Raw genomic sequence first — 26,830 nt, 5'->3', positions numbered from 1 at the left:
GGCAGCATCCGAGGAGCAGGAGAGTCGATGTTTCAGGCATAAGCCCTTCATCAGGAATGTGGACAGGGAAGGGGGCTAAGAGATATATAGGAGTGTTGGGGTGGGGGTGGGGGAAGGCGATAGGTGGGTGCAAGTGGAGGAGCAGGAGAGTTGACATTTCAAGCATAAGCTCTTCATCAGAAAATGAAAAGCTAATGCTTGAAGTGCCGACTCTCCTGCTCCTCGGATGTTGCCTGACTGGCTGCGCTTTTCCAGCATCACAGTTTTTGACCCAAATGAGGTATCACAGTTGCCATCTTTCAGATGAAACGTAAGACCAAGACCCTTATCAGTCCTGCTAAGCTGGGTGCAAAGAATCTCACCCATTGATGAGGAACTGGGGAGATTTTCCTGGTGTCCTTGCCTATTTTGATTCCTCAACCAATATTGATATGGTAAATATCACATTGCTGGATGTGGGAGTTAATTGTACACAAATGGGTTGCCGTGTTTCCTACATTGACATTTCAAGTCCTACACTAGCAGTAAAGTTCTTTGTCCTGAGGCCGTGAAAATGCTGTGTGGATGCAAGTGCTTTTTTCACTTTGGAATTGATTTTTTTGATTATACAACAAACCCCAGATGATGAAATACATAAAACGGTCAAGTTCAAACTTAATTTACTTCCCTTGCTGGACTAATTTAGTGTTAAAGCAGCTTAAATGGTGGCAATCAATGCGGCAGTTGTTACAGGACCATAGGTAAACATTGATCATCTTCCTCCTTCCTCACTCTAATGGAACTTTTTCTTAATAATAAAACTGCATCTTTATTCAGTGCTTTGTAATCACATTAACAACAGAGAAACACATAGTGGGGATATCCCTGTAGTTGACTTCATTGTTTTGAATATCTGGTAAATGGTCCAGCAGCAATACCTTTGCTTAAAATATGTCCATTATTTACATGAAGAAATTACAATACTTGTCCAATTGGTAATTGCTGCTTTCAATTAAAAAAAAGCTTCTGGATTTTGCTGCTCTATCCAATGTTCTTTCCTTACTTGTCCATTTAAACAAAACAATCCAGCCTCCACTTCACTGGGCCGTGACAACGATGATTTGCAGAGGTCCAAGTGCAACATTAGACAAGGCATTCAGCCTGGGACTTTTTCAACTGCGTGGCAATTAATGATCTGTGACCCCTCCCCCATCTCTGCCCCTGCCACAGCCCCAATGGTCCTTTCAAGTGGTCAAGTCCACATCACAGAGAATTCTCTCGGGCGACTTTCTCCCAGGAAGACGATGCAAAGACCCAGGATCGACCCTTTGTGAGGCCACGAGCACGTCGTCCTCAGTGAATGGCGGAGCAGAGAATTCCGAGCCCTTCGTAACCTGTGCCCACTCCTGCCCTCTCTTAGACGTTTGTCTCCAGTCCCAGCAAACGGCCCATACGTTGCATGTTCTTACTGATCGTGGCTTGGCAAGTGATGACCTTGGCACACTCCATTGGAAACCAACCTATTTCACCATCTCGCAGACGCTCACCTTCATACCAGCCTGCAAAAGGTCAAGAGGTTTCTCAGTGCCCAATTCTATCATTTAAAACAAGGCATTATTTATCATCCAGAAATGGTTGTCGCTGGCTAGACCAACATTTGTTGCTCATCTCTCATTGTCCAGAGAGCAGTTAAGAATCAACCACATTGCTGTGGGACTGGAGTCACATATAGGTGACTTCCTTACACAGCATTAGTGAGCCAGATGGCTTTTTATGATGATCGACAACTGTTTCATGATCAGTGTTAGACTTGAAACCCAGAGCAATCTACGATTAAAATTCCACCATCTGGATGTGGGTTTGTTCGCTGAGCTGGAAGGTTTATTTTCAGCGTTTCATCACCACACTGGGTAACTGCTTCAGTGAGCCTCCGGACAAAGCCTTCGTCTGGAGACTCACTGAAGATGTTAGACAATAGGTGCAGGAGTAGGCCATTCTGCCCTTCGAGCCTAAAGTTACCCAGTGTGGTGATGAAAAGCTGAAAATGAACCTTCCAGCTCAGCGAGCAGACCTACATCCAGAACCTCAACCTGAGCTACAAATCTTCTCAAAACTTGTTAATTCCACCATCTGGCATGGCAGGATTTCAACCCAGGATCCCCGGGGCATTACCTGGATCTCAGAATTAATTGTGAGCGGACAATACCATTGAGCCATTGCTCCCCATTAAGAAGGAAAGGATAACACCTCTAGAGGTTGAAAATTGCACTGTGATAGGCCTTAAGATGCAAAGTTTCTCCTCCAAGGGATGGAGCATAGACTGCACTGCTCTCATTGGACAGCACAGGGCCAAAAGAAAAATTGGTAGAAGTTATCAAAATCCTGAGGCAGCTGGACAAAGCTGGGAGAGAGAAACTGTTCCTGCTCATAAAAGCACTGAGAATGAGAGGGCACAGACATAAGGTCATTTGAAAAGAAAGCAATTATGCAGTGAGAAAAAGAGTGAGTAGTTAGGGTCTGGAATACACTGTCTGGAACTGTCGAGGGGGCAGGTTCAAGTGAGGCATTCAGGAGGACATCAGGTGGTTTTGTAAATGGTAACAATATCTAGGGTTCTGGGGAAAAGGCAGGAGAATGGCAATGAATCATAGCACTCAACAGAGAGCTAGTGCAGAAGCCAGGGCTGAATGATCTCCTTTTGCCTAGTGACAATTTTATGATTCTTCGAGATTCATCAAATCTGTGCATGCTGTATGCAAACAGCAGTTGAGCTTGTCACACCAACTGCACTCCCCCCCCCCCGCCCCCCTTCCCTGCAGTGCTGCCTTTGTTTATCCCTTAAGGTGTTAGTCAATTCCTTTTTGATAGCCAGGTCTAAATAAGTTTCTTCCTCATGCTCTTGATAACGCATTCCAGACCATAACCACTTGATAATCTTGGTTTTATTTGGCAAACACCTGAAGCCTGTGCCTTTCAGTTCTCAATCTTGCTGTTGTTCTACTGTTCTTTCGTTACATCCTGCACTATTTTCCTTCTCGAGTTGATGTCCAATTCTCTAATGGAAGTCCTTGCATAGTCCGACTTCACTAATTCAAATTGTGAAACCAGTGCTAGCTACGAGTATTCCGACTTTGATCTGTTCGAAAGCTCGGCAACTTGACTTTGTCACCTATAACAGGCATCTAATCTTAAACCAACCCCAAAAATTTACATCAATTTCAGACACTGTGCCAACTGTGCATTTATAATTGGAGAGCAATTATTGAACTATTGTGCATAACTGTAGCCTTTTACTTATTTAATCAGTTAACTCGACGTAATAATAATGCTGTCATTCAAAATTTATGCTGCTAACCATCATTCTCTCAAGAATAAACATTAGTCAGTTCGCAACTTTGTCATTTGACTTTTCCCTTTGATAACTGGCCATGAAGGTTGAATTGTTGAATTGATTTCGGGAACAATGGGAGGTCAGTGGGGTAACTGCCCCTCCAATCTGAACTGGTTGACGTAAATACAGAACCATCCCATTTCGGCATTATCATCCCCTGGACACAGACTGATGGAACACCATGGAAGGTTCCTTTACATGGAGTTGCAATTGAAGGTTACCCTTGATTAACATTCTGGTCAGGGTTATCACTCTGTTTTCCACTGGGGGGTAATTTGGGTTAGGTACATCTCCCATGAACATAAGAAATAGGAGCAGGAGTAGGCTATTCATCAACTTGAGTGTGCTCCACCAGTCAATATTATCTTTGCTGATCTGATGTGACATTAACTCCACTTTCCTACTTGCCTTCATAATCCTTGATTCCCTTGCAAATCAAGAATCAGACTGATTCAACCTTGCCTCGTGCTGTCTTGGGGGCAGAATGCTAAACATCGATGACCCTTTGAGAGATGAAATGGAGGGGTGGAACAGGTTTATTTTCCCATTTGTTTGCAGGATCTGGCTGAATCCTGTACTTATTGTCCCATGTTCCAATTTGCAGGTAAATGTTCATCTTGGGTTGATGGTAGACAAAGGCTGTTTTTAATGGCGACTGATTCACAAGAAAACATCTCCTCACATAACTGCTAGCAGAAACCTGAACCTTTCTATTGAGGCCGAAGGTGGGCCTCTGTGTCTCTCACGATTACATTCTTTCAGTAAGCATTACCTAGAGATGTATGAGTGGATTACCAAAGGTTAAGGGGAAGATGGGCAGCATGTTCTCACTGCTCCGAGATGTATCTGAGCGCCATAACTCAAATGCCCACAGGCAGCACATCATTCGCTAAAATCCAGGAGCATCACTCATCCAGGGTTGGTTGTCCCTAGCTATCTGAGACTTGACAGGAAGTGGTCCTGCTATTCAGTGAAGCCTCCTAGCTGTAGGCTGTCTGGAGGGAGAAGGATTTTTTTTCCCTAGGTGTGGCATTACAAGGTCCTCCTCATTGCTGCCATCTCTGTCCAGGCCAGCTTTGCCAGAGGCCAGTGGCTATGAGGTGCCACAATGGAAACTGGTTCCATTACTGGGAGAAAGTGAGCACTGTCAATGCTGCAGATCAGAGTCGAAGAGTGTGGTGCTAGGAAAGCACAGCCAGTCAGGCAGCATCCGAGGAGCGGGAGAATCAACGTTTCGAGCATAAGCCCTTCATCAGGAATTCCACTAGTGCAAAGGATGAGTGATCAGCTGCACTCCATGGCGTATGTACCATTGTCTACTTACTATAAAGGCAGACTCATAAGGACATGAAATATTGCAGAGATCTGTCACACACGTTTCTCCTTGTGTGCTCTGAGTCTCATGCTCTACCAACAGAGCTAACTGAACGCTCCTCGCATGATCTGAATGTGTATTAATTACCAATATCACATTTCTCATTGGTAGTGACTCTGATGTGTGCCAGAATTCACAGTAAATCCTCTCCGAGACTGAGCAGGCCATGCACCTGTGATTTAGAATCACTATCGTTCCTGTTCAGTATATGTGTTTCGTCATTATTGCTTATCTTAGTTTTGGTCAAATTTGCAAGGTAATCATTTTTGGCATTTTTTTGTATGACCCTGAAATCCTGTAGCTAACCTTCTCATGCTCGGTTCATTCTCGTCTTTAAAGATTATGGTCCATCAAGCCAGACCAGAATGAGGACGTGACTTGCTGAGTTTCCTCACAGATTGTCTGCAGTCTCTCATGTCCTTTAAGAAATATTAGTCTCTCAGTGAATCGAGGATTGTGGGGTATGGATGGGAAATTGAAGTGGAGGTCAAAGGTCAGCTCTGCTTGTTGTGAAGGGTGGAGCAGGCTCTGATGTGCTGGATAATCTACAGCTGCGTCAATCTCATGTTCTTGTGATGCTCCTCAAGGACTGCTTCATTGACCAAGATTTTGGACATACATTGGGTCAAACATATTCTTTTGTGGATTTGTGCGAACTCGAGCTTGATAAACCTACAAAGCACGTTGGAGTATTTTACTGTTGCTGATAAGTTTTGACAGCGTTTCTCTTATCAGGAGACATAAGAGTTTCAAAGGGATCAACAAATCAGATGCGAAAGAGGTGCGTATAAACTATTGGAACCTTTGCATTTTGCATTCTCCATGAGTGCAGGATGAAATGTGTTGGTAATAAGTCTCGAGCTTCAGCAATAGTATTGCCAAGGGCGGCTCTGCTTTACTTTGTTAAAAGATACCAAATGGCAGAAAGTGAAGAACTCCAAACCTACCACAGGCCCCACTCCCCTCCTCCTGACAAGCTTTGCCTGCGGTGATCAATAACCTTTCTCGATCCGTAAGCAGCCAGGGCACAATACTCACCATCCTCAACAGTCTGGTACAACAGGACCACGTCAGCAACCTGGAGGGACAGCTCATCGGGCTGTTTGGCTGGGTATGTTCTGGTGATCTCCACCTGGGTCAAGGCTGTCAGGATGAGAAAGAACAGGATCAGGTACCATGTAGCCAGCCAACTGTTTGACCCTTCGCATTCAATTGCAGTTTGGAAGAAACAGAGTCTGGTCAGAATTCAAAAGCAGAGAAGCTGTGTTCAGCTTGACACTCACTTAGCCCACAAAAATTGGGTATTGTGCAGTACTCGGATTTTGTTGAGCATGGATAGACAGAAAGGAAAACGACCAGGGGAGCTGTGTTAGCAAAGGAAGAGGTCAGTGAGAAATGCTTTTCCCACTGGTGATCAAGACATCGAATGAGTGTGAGGAGAAATAAGAAATGGCAAAGGAAAGTGCAGTGACTGATTCCAATATAGCACCTCCAAACCAGATCATTCAGCATTAATCGGACATAGCAATAAGCAATAGGCTGGAGAGTGGAAGAGTACATGACAACAGGCTGTTTTTGATGAAGATACCCAGGCTTGAGGCTAGGCTATTTTACAGCAACACCTGGACTTGCTTTCTACCCCATGCACAGAGGAATGCTTGGGAATAATACTCAGAAGGGGCAAATCAGTAAATAAAATCTAATCAGTACACTATTAATATTGGGGACTATTCACAATTCTTTGGACTTTACCATTGGACTGGGTTCGCGAGCTGTGGAAATTAAGATCGAGCATTCAGTGTCAGTCTTTGTTGAGGGGTCCCCAACAGGTGAAATGTTGGGAGACTCAGTTGTTTGAAGAGACTGAATAGTTTAAGCTTGTAATTATATAGAGTCATAGAGATATACAGAATGGAAACAAACTCATTGGTCCAACCTGTCCATGCCGACCTAATATTCTGTAACAATACTTTGACATAGTCTAAGCTGATAATTAATTTCAATCTAAATATATTTAAGCTACTATACTTGCATTATATTGAAGCACTGCAATTAAAAAAAAATTATAACGGTATTATGCAAACTGTGAGGGTGGAGTAGAACTGCACAGGCTGGGGATTATTACTATAGCAAAGAGAAAGCTTACATCGCCCTTCTGGTTCGCTTGCCGATATGATGCTCCACTGCATGTGCTTGCATTTGTTCCAGGTGAACAAATGCCAACTTTGACCGGTCCTAGCAATATTGCACACACAATAGTGTGTGATGAGCAAAAAATGCAGAGGCTGCAGTTCTCCTTGGTGTCCAGTTGATGGCAGTACATGAGCAGGAATTGCTGACTCCTCGGCTGCAGTCGATACTCCTTTATCCCCCGCAGCTGTCCCCTCCCCTCCCATTCCTCAACCCACGGTTCCTGCCCACACACTTACTTGTCCTGTCTGGGCGTTGTCTTTCAGAGCCCTTTTGCCCCAAGGCCGTGAACCATCGTGCTCGGTCGTTCCTGCACAAGAACCAACAAAAAGAAATGAAATTTCACGCCTTCGCAATTGACCTTTCAGTTGCTTCAGTTTGCAACCTTTATCCAATCTGTATAAACTCTTTTTGACATTTCCACAGAACACTGAAGTGCAGTGTAACACTTACTCAGTGACAGACCTGACTGAGAGGATGGCACAGTGGTTAGCACTGCTGCCTCATAGCACCAAGGAGCTGGGTTCAAAGCCAATATCAGGTGACTGACAGTCTGTGGGAGTTTGCACATTCTCCCTGTGTCTGTGTAGCTCCTGTCTGGGTGATGTGGTCTCCTCCCGTAGTCTCAAAGATGAGCAGGTTAGGCCAATTGGCCATGATCAATTGCCCTGTAGTGTCTAGGAATGTGCAGGTTAGGTGTGTTAGCCATGGGAATCGCAAGGAGATGGAAGGGGGATAGGTGTGGGTGGGATGCTCTTTGGAAGGTTGTTGGGTTGAATGGCCTGTTTCTGCACTTTAGGGATCCTACAGAGGCAGCTACTGAGTGCATTATTACTGACAGCGTGTGCAATATTTAGTGTAAAGTCAGCCTTTACCCTCAGTTCCCACAATCCTTCCTGAGTTCATTTATTCTTCTTTTCGATGTGGACATTGTTGGCTAGGCCAAGATTCATTCCCCGTCCCCTGGAACTGAATAAATTACTGAGGTACCTGAGAATCGGTCACACACTGCTGTGGGAACTTGAGTCACATTTAGACCAGACCAGATAAAGATGGTTTTTCCAAAGAGGCATTAGTGAATCAGAGTTTTATTTATGACATTTTTCTCCCAATCACCATGACTGAAGCTAATTTTCAATTCCTGAATTACTAATTGAATTCAAATTTCTGTCAAGGGATTTGAAACTACAGCAACAACCTGAGTCTTTGAATTACCAAATGAACTACAAATCAAAGAACTGCTGATGCTGGAAATCAGAAACAGAAATTGCTGGAAAAAACCAGCAGGTCTGGCAGCATCTGTGGAGAGAAAGCAGAATTAATGTTTCGCGTCCAGTGACCATTCAAAGCGTTTGAGTCAACGAGGTTGTGAGGAAGGGTTACTGGACCTGAAACTAATTATCTTCCTTTCCACAGATGCTGCCAGACCAGCTGAGTTTTTCTAGCAATTTCTGACATTCTTATTAGCCTGGAGAACGATGCAATGATTTGTGTCGAGGTTTGCCCTGAGCAGCTCCGTGATGCAGGACTCTGTGGTCTGTGGTCTGTTCCCCAGGAGACACACTGTGACAAACACTGACTGCACCTGGAGGGTCATCAACTCATGAAAGGTGCTCTTTGGTCTGCCTGAAATATGTTGGTATTCCACAGCGAAGAGATGACCTTGACTGAGTATCGCTGACTGGCACATTCTAAGATCCAAGACCACGTGCTGAGGGATGTATTAAAGCTTGGGGCAACTGCTGCTGAGGCCCAATGGGGAAGACCACCGTACAGAGTCTTTCTGCTGAAGTATAAGGAGGGTCTGTTCAGTTATCAGCCCCTCCCCTTGCCTCACTGCTTGTGAATAGCGTCGTGGTCATAGAGATGTACAGCACGGACACAGACCCTTCACTCCAACTCGTTCGTGACAACCAGATACCCTAAACTAATCTAGTCCCATTTGCCAGCACTTGCCCCATATCCCTCTAAACCCTTCCTATTCATATACCCAGCCAGAAGCCTATTAAATGTTGATGTTGTATCAACCTCCACCACTTCCTCTGGCAACTCATTCCATACACGCACCATCCTCTGCATGAAAAATTGCCCATTAGATCCCTTTTAAATCTTTCCCCTCTCACCCTAAACCTATGCCCTCTAGTTCTGGACTCCCCCACCCCAGGGAAAAGACCTTGCCTATTTACCCTTTCCATGACCCTCGTGATTTTATAAACCTCTATAAGGTCACCCCCCCAGCCTCCGACGCTCCAGGGAAAACAGCCCCAGCTTTTTTTTTTAGATTAGACTTACAGTGTGGAAACAGGCCCTTCGGCCCAACAAGTCCACACCGACCCACCGAAGCGCAACCCACCCATACCCCTACATTTACCCCTTACCTAACACTACGGGCAATTTAGCTTGGCCAATTTACCTGACCCGCACATCTTTGGACTGTGGGAGGAAACCGGAGGAAACCCACGCAGACACGGGGAGAACGTGCAAACTCCACACAGTCAGTCGCCTGAGTCGGGAATTGAACCCGGGTCTACAGGCGCTGTGAGGCAGCAGTGCTAACCACTGTGCCACCGTGCCGCCCACTCCCTATAGCTCAAACACTACAACCCAGGCAACATCTTTGTAAATCTTTTCTGAACCCTTTCAAGTTTCACAACACCCTTCCAGTAGGAGGGAGACCAGAATTGCACACAATATTCCAATAATGACCTAAACAATCTCCTGTACGGTTAAGAAATGTCTTTAGTTTTTGAAACTGCAAGGAAGGTCAAACTCCAATGCTTGTTTTTTCTTATTATGCAAAGACTGTACAGAATTGATTTAGTATAACTGTGAACGTAGATAAAGATTTTTTTTATGAACAAAGTATATTTTTGCAAAAAACAAATTCCTAGCCCAGTGACACTATAATAACATCAGAATATCTCCCTAAAACTCCTGTAAGCATTGGGCTCATGGTGGGATACAGGAATAACATTGATCACCCTGAGATGCCTGTATGAGCCTCCTAACCCAGAACAATCCATTCAAAACTAGGAACATTATAGCTAATATGGAGACAAGTTGTAATAGCCTGGAATGTTCTGCCTGACACAGTCACAGCAGCAGATTCAATCATAACTTTCAGAAGTAAACTGGATTACTACTCCACTAAAAGTGCAAATATTTTCGAAAGTGGCAAAGGGGCAGTGGGACTAACTGAATAGCTCTTTCAAACAGATAGCACAGTGAAAATGGACCAAATAGCCTTATATTGTGTCATATTATTCCACGAATGAAATGTTTCACAAAGGAAAGTCAGAACGCTATAACAATACATTCAGTTTTCAAGGAAACTGTGAGTTCTCATCAGCGGTATTCAGACGCAATATTGTTTCCAGGAACTCACGTTTCTTTATCCTTTCTGGCAAACTCTGGCGAAGCCTGGACTCATTGTCTAGCCCATAACAAATAGGAACAGGAGTAGGCCTTCTGGATCCTTGACTCTGCTCTGCCATTCAATAGGATCATGGCTGATCTGACACTCCTCAAAACCACTCTGCTGCATTTTCCCATAACCTTTGACTCCCCTATTGAGAATCTATTTCAGCCTTAAATAGACACAAGGACTCTGTCCCCACAACTCTCTGTGGCAAGGAGTTCTAAAGACTCTCAACCCTCTGAGAAAAGAAATTTCTACTTTTGTCTGTCTCAAATTGGTGCCCCTTGATTCTGCGACCTGACCCTCTGGTCCTCGTCTCTCCCATGAGGGGAAGCATCTTCTCAGCATTTACCTTGACAAGTTCCTTGAGATTACCCCCTTGAACTGGGCAGTTTGCTGAGCCATTGTAGGGGATATTGCGACAGGCCTGGATTCATGAATAGGTCAGCAGATTTCCATCATGTTTGTGAACCAGGTGGATGTTTATCACAATCGATGATAGTTGTCATGATTGCCATTAATAAGACCAGTTTCCAATTCCTGATTTTATTGCCATTGCATTTGAACTTCGGTCCCCTAAGGGATTACAAGTCCAGGAACATGACCTGTACACCTCCCCCTCCCACAAACTGGCTTTATATTTCCCTTCAACAGCAGTGACTGCACTTCAAGAAGCACTTAGTTGGTCATGAAGCACGTTGGGAGACTCTGAGGCTGTTAATTGCATGGTAGAAATGTGTTGGGGAAGTTTTTGTGATCTTACTCAGGTTTTATACAGATTTGCCATTACACGTAAAAGTTGGAGAGACATACATATCAGCGAGTTCGAAATTTGACCCTCATTTCTCAAGTTGGTCCATTTTTTTTTACAGAAATATCACAGGCACAGGATGAAATGTTGAACTCCTACATAATGCATTCAGCTTTTATAGGAAGGACCATGTCCCTATTACACAAGTAAATGTGGGAACATTAGAGTAATTACCTCACTGCCCAAGACTTGGGCTATACTCTGCCAACACAAGAAAGCAGGTACAGATGGATATACAGGGAAAATTTCTGACAGCGTCTCAGCCATACTAGGCAACAAGAAAAGCTAATTCGGAGTTAGCATGTGCCCTAATCACATGAAGGTTCCGGGCTGAGTAACACAAAAGCAGACTGTGAAGCCAAGGGACTGTACCGTCAGATTACTGAATGAATTATTTGAACTCTCCTGTCATTTCTGGGCTTCGAGCCATTTTTCATTAATTTATTTCCACTGGAGACACCCACTGCTGTCAGACTGAGTGCACATTCTGTCACAGTATGTATCAAAAGGAGAGGGTTTGTCTCTTGGTGCTTGCTGGGAAGATGCAGGCATCTTCAGCATCTTGCACCTTCTCACTCCCAGTCTCTCCATTAATTACTAGCAGCGCTGCCACACTGAAGCCTGATGACAACAGACTCTGTTGGCTTTGTCCAGGGCTCTGCATCAAATTTCCCACCCCTCATATGCTCCCGTCTCACCTTTATTTATGTGGCGCGTGGTAAATGTATTTTTTAGATTAGATTAGATTACCTACAGTGTGGAAACAGGCCCTTTGGCCCAACAAGTCCACACCGACCCTTCGAGAAACCCACCCCCCTATATTTACCCCTGACTAATCCATCCAACACTGCGGGTAATTTAGCATAGCCAATTCACCTAACTAACATCTTTGGACTGTGGGAGGAAACCGGAGCACCCAGGGGAAACCCGCGCAGACACAGGGAGAATGTGCAAACTCCACAGGGACAATTACCCGAGGCGGGAATTGAACCCGGGTCCCTGGTGCTGTGAGGCAGCACTGCTAACCACTGAGCCACCGTGCTGCCCCAAATTTATATTCAGTTTTATGACATTCGAGCATCCCAAAGTGCGTCGCAAATTCGGCAGCCCAATTTCAGCACAGCAAGATCCCACCTGATAGTCAGCTGCTTTAGTTGAGGGATAAAAGTTCTCCCCAGGCTCTCTGGGGAGACTGAATGAACTTCGCCTGCCCGTCTTTGTGACAGTGCCTTGGTATCTTTAAAGTCCATCTGAGTGGGGGTGGCCTGGACTTGAAATGTCACCACTAACAGACCCCTTTGTATAATACTGGATTTTAAGGCTAACTTGTTGACAAAAGCCTGGAGAAGGGACTCAAAACCAAATAGTACAGCAGTGATTGCCCAGCTGTTGTTCTGGGGAATGACTTCAATGAAAGTATAAATTGGATTGTTCAATTATTACAACGGTTATGCTGTAGCTGGTACAGGAGCTGGAACTAAAGGTGGATCAGTGGCTAGCACTGCTGCCTCAGGGACCCGGGATCGATTCCCACCTTGGGCGACTGTGTGAAGTTTGAATGTTCTCCCCATGTTGGCTTGGCTTTCCTTCACATGCTCCAGTTTTCTCCTACAGTCCAAAGATGTGCAGGTTAGGGTGGATTGGCCGTGCTAAAATTGTCCATAATGTTTGGTGCTTTAATCAGGAGTAATATAGGATAGGGGAATGGGTCTGGGTGGGTTACTCTTTGGAGGGTCAGTGTGGATTTGGTGGGCCGAAGGGCCTGTGTTCCATACTGTAGGGAATCTAATAAGGACCGTTGTATATTTGCCTGAAAAGGAGCAGGCAGTAGATTCAATAGCAACATTACAAAGGGAAGCATTTAGAACAAAGAACACATAAAAGTACAGCACAGAACAGGCCCTTCGGCCGTGATGTTGTGCCGAGATTTAATCCTAATGTAAAGTACAATAACTGAACCTATGCACCCCTCAACTCACTGCTATCCATGTGCATGTCTAGCAGTCACTTAAATGTCCCCAGTGACTTTCCTTACACCACTACAGCTGGCAACGCATTCCATGCATTCACAACTCTCTGCGTAAAGAACCTATCTCTGATGTCTACTCTACACCTTTCTCTTAATATCTTACAACTATGACTCATCGTATCAGTCAATCCTGCCCTGGGGAAAAGTCTCTGGCTATTCACTCTATCAATTCCTCTCATTATCGTGTACACCTCGATCAGGTCTCCTCTCTTCCTCCTTCTCTCCAGAGAGAAAAGTCCAAGCCTATTCAACCCTCCTTCATAAGGCAAGCCCTCCAGTCCAGGCAGCATCCTGGTAAACCTTCTTTGCACCCTCTCCAAAGCCTCTGTATCTTTCCTATAGTAGGGTGACCAGAACTGGACACAATTTTCCAAGTGTGGTCTCACCAGGGACTTGTAGAGCTGTAGCAAAACCTCGCAGCTCTTAAACTCAATCCCCCTGTTAATGAAAGCCAAAACACTATATGCTTTCTTAACAACCTTACCCACTTGAGTGGCAACTTTGAGGGACCTATGTACTTGTACACCCAGATCCCTCTGTTCCTCCTCACTGCCAAGAATCCTGCATTTAATCCTATATTCAGCATTCAAGTTTGACCTTCCAAAATGTATCACTTCGCACTTATCCAGGTTGAACTCCATTTGCCATTTCTCAGCCCAGCTCTGCACCCTGTCTATGTCGCGCTGCAGCCTGCAATAGCTCTCTATACTATCGACACCTCCAACCTTTATGTCATCCACAAATTTACTAACCCACCCTTCAACTTCCTCATCCAAGTCATTTATAAAAACTACAAAGAGCAGAGGCCCAAGAACAGAGCCCTGCGGGATTCCACTCAACACTGACCTCCAGGCAGAATACTTTCCATCTACAACCACTCACTGCCTTCTGTCAGCCAGCCAATTCTGAATCCAGACAGTTTAATACTCAATGGAAGAAATACGTGAAGGGAGGAGCAAGAGTGTGGGACTAATTGGATCGCTTTTCAAAGAACTGATTTGGCTTAATGGGCCAAATGGCCACCATCTGTGCTACATCATTCTGAAATGTAGGAAGAAGTGAATTTGGTTATTTTTGACATCCAGTACAGAAGGTTTCCAGGAATCACACTCTGAATGTCTGTGCCAAGGCTGACTACACTAAGCTCCTGGCGTGGATGCTGAGTGCAACAATGTGAGAGGCATCCAGCATTCTTTCTGCTGGTGTGAGTCAAGGGCTTGCATAATCTCACAGAAAAACAGCAATCATTCCGTGTCAGGTCACATCTGCGCTTGTGCAATTTGGAAGCAATTCCGAATAACCAGGGATTCTGTTCACACGGAGAGCTGACTCTGAGGGAGCTGGAGCAGTGTGATTAGATTACTTACAGTGTGGAAACAGGCCCTTCGGCCCAACAAGTCCACACTGACCCGCTGAAGTGCAACCCACCCATTCCCCTACATTTACCCACTTTACCTAACACTACGGGCAATTTAGCATGGCCAATTCACCTGACCCGCACAGTTTTGGACTGGGAGGAAACCAGAGCGCCCGGAGGAAACCCACGCAGACACGGGGAGAATGTGCGTGAAGGACTCTTCTTTTTTCTGTATAGGAGAGAGAGGACAGGAAGGGAACTCCTGAGTGGTCTGGAACCACCCAGTCGGAGCATCGTAATTACTGATGTTGGTGTCTTCCTGCTGGGGAGGGGTTTATTTTGAATTTTTGTTTTTTTCTTTATTGATTATTGTGATTGTTTGTTTCCTGTCTTTTCTTTCTGTTTATTAAAAAAAAGGAAACAATTCTGTTGCCATCAGAGACCATTCTACTTAGATGATTGGAAACACAAAAATATAGATTAGATTCTCTACAGTGTGGAAATAGGCCTTTTGCCCCACTGACCCTCCAAACAGCAACCCACCAAGACCCATTTTCCCTCTGACTAATGCACCTAACACTATGGGCAATTTAGCATGGCCAAATCACCTGACCTGCACATCTTGGAAACCCACACAGACAAGGGGAGAATGTGCAAACTCCACACAGATAGTCGCCCGAGGCTGGAATTGAACCTGGGACGCTGCAGCAATGCTAACCATTGAGCCACCGTGCTGCCCCAATATACACGAGGGTTTAATGAATTACAAAACTATAAGAACATTTGGAGGGAGAGGCCAGAACAGAAAAGATTGAGGGTGACAGGTCTTTAAGGATCATGAAAGCATCTGGTCGGCTGAACATTCCTACTTCGAGATGAGAACAAAACTCGAGTCATTATTTTGAGACAGTCATCAATACATCTCTTCATCAAGAGAGAGGTTAGAGTCTGGGACGTGCTGCCACAAGATTTGACGAATTACATAGAATAATGTATGAGGAAGCAAGGTAAGCAGAGGAGGGAAAAGGGAATAGAGGGATATGATGCTTTGGTGAGGTGAAGTAGGATGGAAAGATTCATCAATTATGGCACAATCCAATCAGCTGATTGGCTATTCTCATGTGGGCTTTGCTAGTGAGGCCAGCATCTGTTATCACACTCTTAGCACCTTTGTGGGTGTAGTAAGTTGAACAATGCAGTCCTTGGAGCGTGGGAATATCCAGGGTGCTGTTGCGGTAGTGTAGACAGAGACAGGGGAGGAGTTGCAGGAATTTTGACCCAGCAGTCAGGGAATTGTGATATAGTTCCAAGTCAGGATGGAGTGTGGCCACCTGTAGGTGGTGATGACGGCATGTATCTTCCAGCCTTGTCCTTCTAGTTGCAGGCTTGGAAGGTGCCATCAGGGGATCCTTAGTGAGTTGTTGCACTGCATCTGGTAGATGGTAGAAATGTAGTGAGGGGAATGAATGTGGAAGGTGCTGGATCGGTGTGTCAATTGATTAGATTGCTTTGTTCTGGGTGGTAATGAGTTTATTGAGTATTGCTGGAGCTGCACTCCTGAGCTGTGCCTTGCAGATGGACATTCTTTGAAGATTCGGGAGGTGATGTATGTGTTGCAGAGTTCCTATTCTCTAACTGGCTGTCATAGCCCATTTTTACACAGCCGTCCAGGTCAGCTTCTGTTTAATGGTAAACCTCAGGATGTTGACAGCGGGGGAATCAAGTCAAGTAGCCATCGTCTTACCAGACCATAGGGCTGCTCTCTCATTCAACAGAGATGACTGGTGGTGATTTAACCTGAGAGCCACCATAGCTCAGGCTAGGGGAGAGGTTAAGAAGGAGGGTCATGGTAACCAGTGTGGAATTGAACCCACTTCTATTGGCATCACACTACTTTACCAACCAACTGAGCCTAAGCCAACCCCCAAAGGGGGCAAACAGTGATGGTAATACCACTCAATGTCAATAAACAATAGTTGGATTGCTGGAGATGGTCAATACTGTCAGCACAAGACTGGATATTGTAGATATTGTTCTGGCCTTGCTGTGTTTGGACACAGATTTAATAAATAAAAGAATCAGAGCAAGATTGGGGCAGATGGTGGCTCAATAGTTAGCACTGCTGCCTCACAACACCAGGGACCCAGGTTCAATTCCAGCCTCGGGCAACTGTGGAATTTACACATTCTCCCCATGTCTGCATGGGTTTCTTCCCATAATCCAAAGATGTGCAGGTCAGGCGAATTGGCCATGTTAAAATTGCCCATAGTGTTAGGTGCATTAGTCAGGAATAAATATAGGGTAGGGAAATGGGTTTGAGTGAGTTACTGTTCTGAGGGTCGGTGTGGATTTGTTGGGCCGAAGGACCTGCTTTCATACTGCAGGGAATCAGTATCTGAGAAGTCACGAATGGTGATGAACTACGTAATTCTGTGAATTGCTTTGGCCAATAAGAATAGAAACATATCTTCACTGCTGCAGCATCAGAGCTCGATGAGACTCATTGCTGGCAAGAGGAGGCCAATAGATTGGCACCTGCTGCATCAAACTCCTTGTGATAACTTCAAAGTGCAGAAAAAAAAATCTTTGCCAAGTAACCTGCCAATGATTCTTTCCTTAGCTGAATTGCCAAAGTCTGGTTTATTAGTTTCCAAGCTCCTGGGTTCCACACTAGCCCAGTTTGCAATGATTTGGCTTCTGTTTTGCCAGGCAAGGTAAAAACAATGACTGCAGATGCTGGAAACCAGATTCTGGATCAGTGGTGCTAGAAGAGCACAGCAGTTCAGGCAGCATCCGAGGAGCAGTAAAATCGACGTTTGGGGCAAAAGCCCTTCATCAGGAATACCTGATGAAGGACTTTTGCCCGAAACCTCGATTTTACTGCTCATTTGCCAGGCAACCCTACAGGATTGGGCAAAATTTCAGCCCTCAGTCCTTCAAAGAAAACAGCAGCCTGGATTTTTGAGTTGTGATTCAGAAATGAGAGAAGCAGATGTCCACTACAGCTGACAGTGTAGACAGGATGGTGCAGCCTTTACCAATTAGTCTGACATGCAGTGATGAGAGATGCAAACGAGGTTTAAGAGCCCACTGCTGGAGCCCAAGATAAACAGGGAGAAACCTGTTTGTGTTACACCAGTGTTTACAGATGGAACTAGTACAATAGGTTATAAATACTGAACTGTAAGATCCTTGGAGAAAGTGAGGACTGCAGATGCTGGCGATCAGATTTGAGAGTGTGGTGCTGGAAAAGCACAGCAGGTCAGGTAGAATCATAAGCCCTTCATCAGGAATGAGGCTTGTGGGCGAGGGGGCTGAGAGGTAAGTGGGAGGGGGGGTGGGGATGAGGGGGAGGGGGAGGCTGGGGGTAGGTAGCTGAACATGCAATAGGTAGATGAAGGTAGGGGAGAAGGAGATAAGTCGGAGAGGAGGGTGGAGCGGACAGATGGGAAAGACGATGGATGGGTCAAGAGGGTGGTGCCGAGTTGGAGGCTTGGGCCTGGGGTGAGGAGAAATGAGGAAACTGGTGAAATCCACATTAATCCTGCGTGGGTGCGGGTGGCCCAAGGTGTTATCTGAAACGTGTGGGTGTCCTAGAGATGTTTTCTGAAATGTGCGCATGTCCTAGAAATGGACTCTAGACGCCTACACCAACCAACTCCACTGCCCCGTGGCTGAACACTTCAATGCCCCCCTCCCACTCCAAGGACATGCAGATCCTGGGCCTCCTCCATCACCAAACCTTAACCAACCGATGCCTGTAGGAAGAAAGCCTCATCTTCCACCTTGGGACCCTGCAACCACACGGGATTAATGTGGATTTCACTAGTTTCCTCATTTCTCCTTCCCCTATCTTCCCCTAGTCCCAAGCCTCCATCTTGGCACTGTCATCTTGATCTGTCCATTGTCTTTCCCATCTGACCGCTCCACCCTCAGCTCCGACCTATCACCTTCTCACCCACCTTCATCTACCTATTACATTCCCAACTACCTTCCCCCAGCCCCATTGCCGCCCATTTATCTCTCAGCACCCTCCCCCACCCCCGGCCCACAAGCCTCATTCCTGATGAAGGGCTTATGTGGGGAACGGCGATTCTCCTGTTCCTCGGATGCTGCCTGACATGCTGTGCTTTTCCAGCATCACACTCTCGACTGAAAGATTTTGGGCCAATTTGGCTCTGGTTTGGCTGGAACCATACTGGACTTTCACTGTTCCTAGGTGTCCCTGGCAGCTGCCTGGAAACATGGGACAATAAAGGATCCTGCACCAAATTGGGGCCTCCTTTTCAATATTCACCAGAAACTAGGCGGAGATTTTAGGGGCACACAGGTCTTTCTTAAGAAATATGTTTTGCCTCACACAGTGTCACAGTTAATCTTTTAAAACACACAGTGTGTCAGTATACCCTCAGGTCACATGCTATGACTAAGGCATCATATCGTCATCATATCCCTTAAAGCCAGACCTATCACAAGACATAACACAACAAGAAGCCAAATTATACACTCAGGCACCGCTACAGACCAAGTTAACAAGCACATAAGTTCATGTTGACTTATCACTGACGTGGAGCTGTAGGGAAAAAAAAATGCAGGACTTAGCTCTGTCGGGTATGTGGTGACTTCAAAGACAGTGCATTTCAGGAAATCTTGTCACACACTGAGATGTGACAGACGACCACTTGAGGAGAGCTCCTGGGCATACCTCTTTGGGTATGAGCAGGAGAGGCTGAATGGAATACAAGGAAGGGACCTCCCTTTAAACTCCATTGCCTTTATAAGTCAAAATCGAAATCACCCTGACCAGTGTCATTGAGCTGCTTTCAATGAAGGATGCTTGCGTATATGCAACCTCAGAAGATGAGCTCCAGACCATTGAAAGCTCCTTTATGGAGGCATGTGAGAACATGGCTCTCTCCCTTTAGATGCGCAAGATGAAGAAGGTCCTCCGCCAATCTCGCCCGGCATTGCGGAGCACATCCCCAATCGTTTAGGTCCATAGGGAGGCCTTCGAGAAAATTGACTTCTAAGACCACCAGAGTGTTCTGTTGGCCAAAGCAGCTGTTGATAATGAGATCCAGCATTGCCTCCAGTGGGCTAGGACAGACTTCAGCCGTCTGACGAAAAGGGTGTTCGAGGACAACAACATCAGATCCAGCACCAAGCTCATGGTATACAGAGCTGTGGTGGTTCCCATTCTCCTAAATGGCTCTGAGATTTGGACTGTCTATAGCAGACACCTCTGAGCACTGGAGCAGTCCCACCAACACTGCCTGTGTAAGATCCTGCGAACCCGCTGGAAAGACAGCTACATCAACACCAGCTTCCTCGACATGCAAACACCCCCAACAGCGAGGCACTGACTCCCTTGCCACCGTGATTGGCTGTGATGGGCTGGGCATGTTGTCCGCATGACCCACATGAGGCTTCCCAAGCAGATGATCTACTCCTAGCTCCAAAATGGCAAGGCGAGCTCCAGGTGGACAGAGGAACTGCCTCAAGGATATCCTCCAGGCCTCACTGGCAAAGTGTTGCATTCCCACAGACACCTGGGAATCACTGGTCCAACACCCTCCATAGTGGAGGAGGAGTATCCAGGAAGGCATCAAGTATCTCGATACGCGGTGTTGGGAAAAAGCAGAATCCATGAGAAAACAGAAAACCGTGTAAGGAGTGTGCTATCACACCAACGCCCCATCCATTCCTTCCCATCACCACCATCTGCCCCAAGTGTAACAGAGTCTGAAGAAGCAGCATCAATCTGTACAGTGCGCTATGGACTCACCCTGAGAGGGGAAGAGAGTCGACCTTGTCTGTGAGAGATTGCCAATGATGACATCTTTGGGTGTTATTTTTGACCTGACCAGTTAATACTTGGAGCACTGTTACTGGAGAACAAATGCATTAAGTGCTTTCTGACTGTTTCTCGATGAGAAAACTTTCTAAGTAGAGAGCTCATCAATTAGCCACCAATTAGGTTACAGCGAAAACCAGTTTTAATGAATTGCATTTGTTGTGCTCAACATGAGCAATAATGACTCGGAAAATTGATCTGTGTCCTGTTAGACAAAGCTATTACAGTAAAGGGGAATTTCATTCAAATGTGCTCACAGCTTCATTACAAATATCACAAGGCTAAATTTCACCCTGAAGGGCACAGGCTGAATTCATCCCTTCATTGCTTCATAAATGAACCATTTGAACAAGCGATTAAACGCAAAGGGTTTTTCTCTTATGTGTCAATGAGTGTCCCTGTCTTCCAGGGAAGGAAATTAAATGGGAAGTCTTCATTTCCATTGCCCTGCATCAAACAGTTGGATATTATTGCTTGGTTTTGAAGGCCAATCTGTCCAATCCAGCAATTGGCTGCCCTTAGGAAACTGGGAAGATCCATAACAAAATCTTCATTTCCTGTGCTGTTGAAATGATAAGAATTGCAGCCCTGTGGTGGCTAAAGACTGTAGTACAGTTCCGCTCCTGCTCCTAAAGCAACAGAGCAGCTTATCCCAACTCCTAAACCCATCTGCAGACCACTCATGTCTGTTACGCCCAGGGATGTAAGGTAAACTGAGCCAGGGCTGAGAGAGTCCTCCAAATGTGAGGTGCCATCAAATGAAGATCAAGGTGGCACGAGATGTGGTCAAGAATTGTGGAAAACTCAAAGGTTGATCTGCATCACTAGATCCTTTCCATTGTCATAATCCCCCTTATGTAATGCCATGAACAATAAGTGAGAAAACGTAGACTGTATCATTCATTCCTAGGAAATAAGGAGTTGCTGGCAAAGCCAACATTTGTTGTCCATTCCAAACTGTCCTTGAGAAGGTCACCTTCCATTGTGTCGAATTTTACAGCAAACAGACTTTACAAACTAACCAGCCTCTCCTGCTGCCTATGATCCCTTCCCATTCCACCTCATCTTATCCTATCAACACACTGAGATGACTACAGTCTGATTAAAGTATCAGATGAGGATTGGAAAGATTCCGACCTGAGGAACAACCGACATGTGCCTACATAAAAACCGAAAGAACTGCAGATGCTGGAAATCAGAAACAAAAACAGAAGTTGCTGGAAAAGCTCAGTAGTGCGGTCAGAATTTGTGGAGAGAAATCAGAGTTTGTGTTTCAGGTCCGGTGACCCTTCCTCCCAATTGCAAATATGTTCCTGTCTTGGGGTAGAGTGTGCAGTAGTATTTCCACACACCTGGTGTTCCTCAGTAACTGGTAATGTGGTCCTCTGAGACAGATACAAAGGGCACCTGATCCTTTGCAATACAGGGGAAAGACTTAGGAAAGACCTGAGGGGCAATTTCTTCACGCAGAGAGTGGTGCGTATATGGAATGGGATGTCAGAGAAAATGATTGAGACAGGTACAAAAGCAACATTTAAAAAACACATATAGATATGTGGATGAGAAGGATTTAGAGCGATAGGGACCAAATGCGGGCAATTAGAACTCTATAACACTTGGCCTCCTAATTTCCATCACCATCTCCAGACTGATCACCCTCTGATACCTTTGTGCACCCCCAATACTGGCCTCTTAGCTATTCCCCATTTTGATTGCCCTACCATTGGTGGCCATGTCATTAGCTGCCTGGGCCCCCAAGGCTCTGGAGTCCTGTCTGTGTACACACTCCACTGATCTCCCTCTCTTGAAGCTACTCCATAAAACCTATCCCTGTAATCAAGCCTTTAGTCATGTGCCCTAATATAACTTTATGTGGCAGCCAGATTTAGTTTAAAAACGTTGCCTCCAAAACATCGTGGGATGATATCCCACATCAAAGGTGCTACATTGTACATTGGATTTGTTCCTTTTCTGAACAGGAATGCCATGTTGCTGGCAGGTAAACTTAACCCAGAGTGTGGCCCAGTCTGGCTTTTGTTTCCATTATATTCCACTCCTGGTTTTGCTAGTATCTGTAATCTAGGTATACACTGTTGTGACATTTGCAGCACAGCTCACACACTATCGAACCCAGTAAAAGCTAATTCAATTACCCCCTGCCCAAGAACTATCAACGTTCATTCTGTAAGGGGAACCAGATGCCCGATGCTGAATCTTAGACAAGAGGCTTGCTCTTTTTTTTTAAATGACAGCTTATTGTGTAGCCCCCAAACTATGGAAATAAAATCAGCATGAATGTATTTGACCCTCCAATACAACATTTTTGATGGACTTTAATTGATTCTCATATTCTGAGAGGAGCTATATGGCACTTTAGAAGTACTTAAGAAATTTCATGGTACATCTCCTCTTTGTTAGATGACCTACAAATTAATACATTTATGAAAAAACTGTCTATATTTTTAAAAATAATTTATCGTGAATAAGTTATCCATTTGAGTCCTGATATAAAATATTTTGTTTGAATTCTCAGCCTCTTAAAATCCTGGAGTCAACCACATCTGGCACCCAAACACAAAGTTGTCGTCAATATAACAGGGAATAGTAGTCCCTCCTGTTTTATTTAAACCAGTGGTAAACTCCAGATAAGGGGAGGTGTGAAGTTAAGAACCAATATCTCAAAGTTTATCCCTGAAGTGAACAGTATATCTCCACCTGCCAAAGTGTCAAAATATATTAAATTTGCTGTTTTGAGCAATACTTTTAAACCCAACTCAGCCTTGTCATTTCAAGTCTATGTTCCATTTAAACAATGTGATAATTGACAATTACTTTCTATCAACCTCTCTGGCTCGGAAAACAGCCAAATGCTGGTGTAATAATTGTTGGGAGATTTTACAAATGTAAACTGTTGATTTTTGTTTTAGAATGCTTCCTTTCAGTTTCTTCCTCCATAAAAGCAAGCCTTTCTGAGGTGGAATTTTTTTATTCTTACTGGTGACAAACCTGGAATCAGATAGGCCATTTAATCAGGTACAGCACAGCCCTGAGCTCTTCCCGCCTCCATTGGAATTAAGTTATAGGAACATAATAACTCGGGACAGTAGCAGGGAATTCAGTCCCTCGAGCCAGCCCTCTCACAGTCCAAAGCACTCAGAACCTGAACAAAGCGCTGAGCTTTAGGAAAAGTGGGCTCCCCCCACCTCCCTCAGTGAGAGCCCTGTTATTGATACTGACCGACCTGCATTCCTGAACCAGCCATGGCCTACTGTGCGGCTGCTGATCCCAAGGTCTCATAAGCCAGCAGTTGTTGCTGACCTGGACTTCTGAGCTTGGGGTCTTGATTTCAGAGGAAGGTCCTGCCACTGCCTGACTGGGATGTGATTAGACAGGTTTTCCCTGGATGAGACTGTTTGCATTTTGCCAATTGGCTGGTGCGACTTCTGGGTACCACAGCAGGTTTCCGCCATAGACCTGTTTTTAAAAAATTTGATTTGACATTGAATTCACTCGGTTTATGTTCACCACTTTCTCAGTCCTTCAATGGTTAATTCCGTATCCTTTCAATCGAAGTTGTCGACAGTGCTATCAAGCTGCACTTACAAAAGTATAACTTGCTCAGTTTGGGTTCTGCTCGGGCCACTCAGCTCCTGACCTCATTGTAGCCTTAATCTAAACAGAGTCAAAAGATGTGTACTTCTGAGGGGAGGTAGGAATGACTTCTCTTGATGTCAAGGCAAAAGTTGGCTGAGTGTGGCTTTGAGAAACCCTAGCAAAATGAAAGGAGGGAAAGGAAATCATAGCTACAAGAGCAGGGTCAAAGGCAAAGGCTGGGTGAAGTCACCACCGAGCATAAAGGAAGATGTTTGTTATTGTGTTAGAGTTCAGCCTCCTCAGCTTCAGGGTATCACTGCAGAGTTTCCACAGGAGTGTCCCAAACCCACAGTCGCTTTATCAATGACCTACTCTCCATTACGTCAGATGTGGAAATGTTCTCTGATGACTGCCCAATAATTAGCACTACTTGTGACTCCTCAGATACTGAAGCAGACCATGTCAAAATGCAGCAAGGTTGGAAGAATATCCAGACTTGGGCTGACAGGTAGCAAGTGACTTTTTTGCCTCACAAATGCCAGGCAATAGCTATCTCCAACAAAAGAGAATCGATGCATTACCACTTGATGGTCAGCAGTTTTCCATCACTGACCCCCCCCCACTATCAACATCCTCACAATGGGAGGCACTGACCACCAACTGGAAACTGAATTATTCACACACATACCATAGCTATAAGAGCAGGGTCAAAGGCTAGGAAATCCATGATGAGTAACTCACCTCCTGTCTCTCCTCTGCCTGTCCACAATTTACAAGGTTCAAGGCAGATGTATGATGGAACACTTCAACTCTAAAATCGATTAAGGGGTATCAGTATACATAGTATACTTGAATTTTCAGAAGGCCTTTGTTAAGGTCTTTCACAGTTGGCTGTTTAACAAAATTAAAGCACATGGAATAGGTGGGAATGTACTTGCATGTGCAAGCTGGAATGAATGAGCTCCTACAAAGATCAGTACTTGGGGCCCAGCTGTTAACCATATGTATCAATGATTTAAACATAGGGACCAAATGTAATGTTTAAAATTTGCAGACAATGTCAAGTTAAAGTGAAATGTGTGTCATAAAGAATATGTAAAGTGGTTGAGGAGGATTTGGACAGTCATAGTAAGTGGACAAGAACATGGCAGTTGGAATATAACATAGAAAAATGTGAAATTATCTGTTTGGGTGGGGGGAACAGATGTCAAGTTATTTCTTGAAGGGTGAAATGTTGGAAAACGAAGAGACCAAGGTGTCCTTGTCAATAAGTCATTGAAGGAGAAAGTGAGGACTGCAGATGCTGGAGATCAGAGTTGAAAATGTGTTGCTGGAAAAGCGCAGCAGGTCAGGCAGCATCCAAGGAGCAGGAGAATCGATGTTTCGGGCATGAGCCCTTCTTCAGGAATGGGGAGAGTGTGCCAAGCAGGCTAAGATAAAAGATAGGGAGGAGGGATGTGGGGGAGAGGCGTTGGAAATGCGATAGATGGAAGGAGGTTAAGGTGAGGGTGATAGGCCAGAGTGGGGGTGGGGGCAGAGAGGTCAGGATGAAGATTGCAGGTTAGGAATGTGGTGCTGAGTTCGAGAGTTGGGACTGAGACAAGGTGGGGGGGGAGGGGGAATGAGGAAACTGGAGAAATCAGAGTTCATCCCTTGTGTTTGGAGGGTTCCTAGGCAGAAGATGAGGCGCTCTTCCTCCAGCCGTCGTGTTGCTATGGTCTGATGATGGAGGAGTCCAAGGACCTGCATGTCCTTGGTGGAGTGGGAGGGGGAGTTGAAGTGTTGAAGGCTATCATATAGATGCAGCGGGTTATTAGGAGTGAAGTCTTGCATAATTGTTTATGAGCTTGGGTGGACTGCAGCTGAAGTACTTTGTAAGTTTTGGACTCATTACCCCAAGAAAGATGGGCGTGCAATGAAATTTCACCTGAACTATTCCCAGGATATCAGGACTGTCTTATGATGAGAGATTGGGTAAACAGGGTTTGCTCTCTCTAAAATTTCAAAGAATGAAAAGTAATCTAATTGAAACATACAAAATACTTACAGTGATAAGATAGGTTAGGTGCAGATAAAATATTTCCCCTGTTTGAGGAGCCCAGAACCAGGGGTCACAATTTAAAAATAAGGGGGGTGCCTGAGGACTGAGATGAGAATTTTTTAAACTTAGAGGTTGTGAATCTTCAGTCTTCTCTAGTTCAGGGGGTCTTGGAAGCTGAGTTTTTGAGTGAATGTAATGATTGATAGATTTCTGATTACCAATGGCATTGAAGTGTTCAGTCTGTAGTGATTGTAATGAGGTCAGTCAGGTGGACCTCATAGAAAATAAACTCACTGATTGGGGCTGTTAATTTGGTCTAATCAGGGAGCCCTGGCTGACAGATATAAACAGGAGTATCAGACATGCCACTCTGAGAGCTGTCTCTGAGGGAGATGGATATATACAAATAGAGGGTGACTTGGTGTCAGAATACTCGCCTCTGTAGAGTTATTTCAAATCGCCAATGATTATATTTAGTGGTAGAGCAGGCTTGACAGGCTGAATGGCCTGCTCCTGTTTCTATATTCCAAAAACACTCAAGAGGCTTCACATCATTCCAAACAAAGCAGCCTGATTACCTGGAGTTTCATAACCGCCTTAACTATTTACTTCCTTCAGCATGGACACACAGTGGCAACACTGTACAACCAACAAAATGGACTTCAATTCAACAGGAACTCCTAAACTCCTCAACCTCTACTCCTCAAAGGACAACGGCAGTTAAAGCATGGAAGCAGCAACACTTCCAAGTTCACCTTAAAGGTACACACCTTCTTGACTGGCAAATACAT

General features: G+C 45.0%; 1 protein-coding gene across 2 annotated transcripts in view; it reads right to left on the bottom strand.

Moving 5' to 3' along the window:
- Positions 1–672: 672 nt before the first annotated feature.
- The window catches only part of LOC132821443 (rho guanine nucleotide exchange factor 26-like), a 207,575-nt gene continuing 181,417 nt past the window's right edge, over positions 673–26,830 (bottom strand). For both annotated transcript variants that reach the window (XM_060834030.1, XM_060834031.1), the window contains exons 13-15: positions 7,175–7,245; positions 5,784–5,888; positions 673–1,538 (exon numbers count right to left, since the gene is read on the bottom strand). In XM_060834030.1, the coding sequence (XP_060690013.1) occupies positions 1,396–1,538; positions 5,784–5,888; positions 7,175–7,245 (319 nt within the window). In that variant the 3' untranslated portion in view covers positions 673–1,395. The remainder of the gene's footprint in view (positions 1,539–5,783; positions 5,889–7,174; positions 7,246–26,830) is intronic.

This window comes from Hemiscyllium ocellatum, chromosome 13, assembly GCF_020745735.1.
Source record: "Hemiscyllium ocellatum isolate sHemOce1 chromosome 13, sHemOce1.pat.X.cur, whole genome shotgun sequence".
NCBI classification, from domain to species: Eukaryota; Metazoa; Chordata; class Chondrichthyes; order Orectolobiformes; family Hemiscylliidae; genus Hemiscyllium; species Hemiscyllium ocellatum.
Note: the sequence above shows the minus strand (reverse complement) of the source record. Positions and strands in the feature narration are given on the sequence as shown.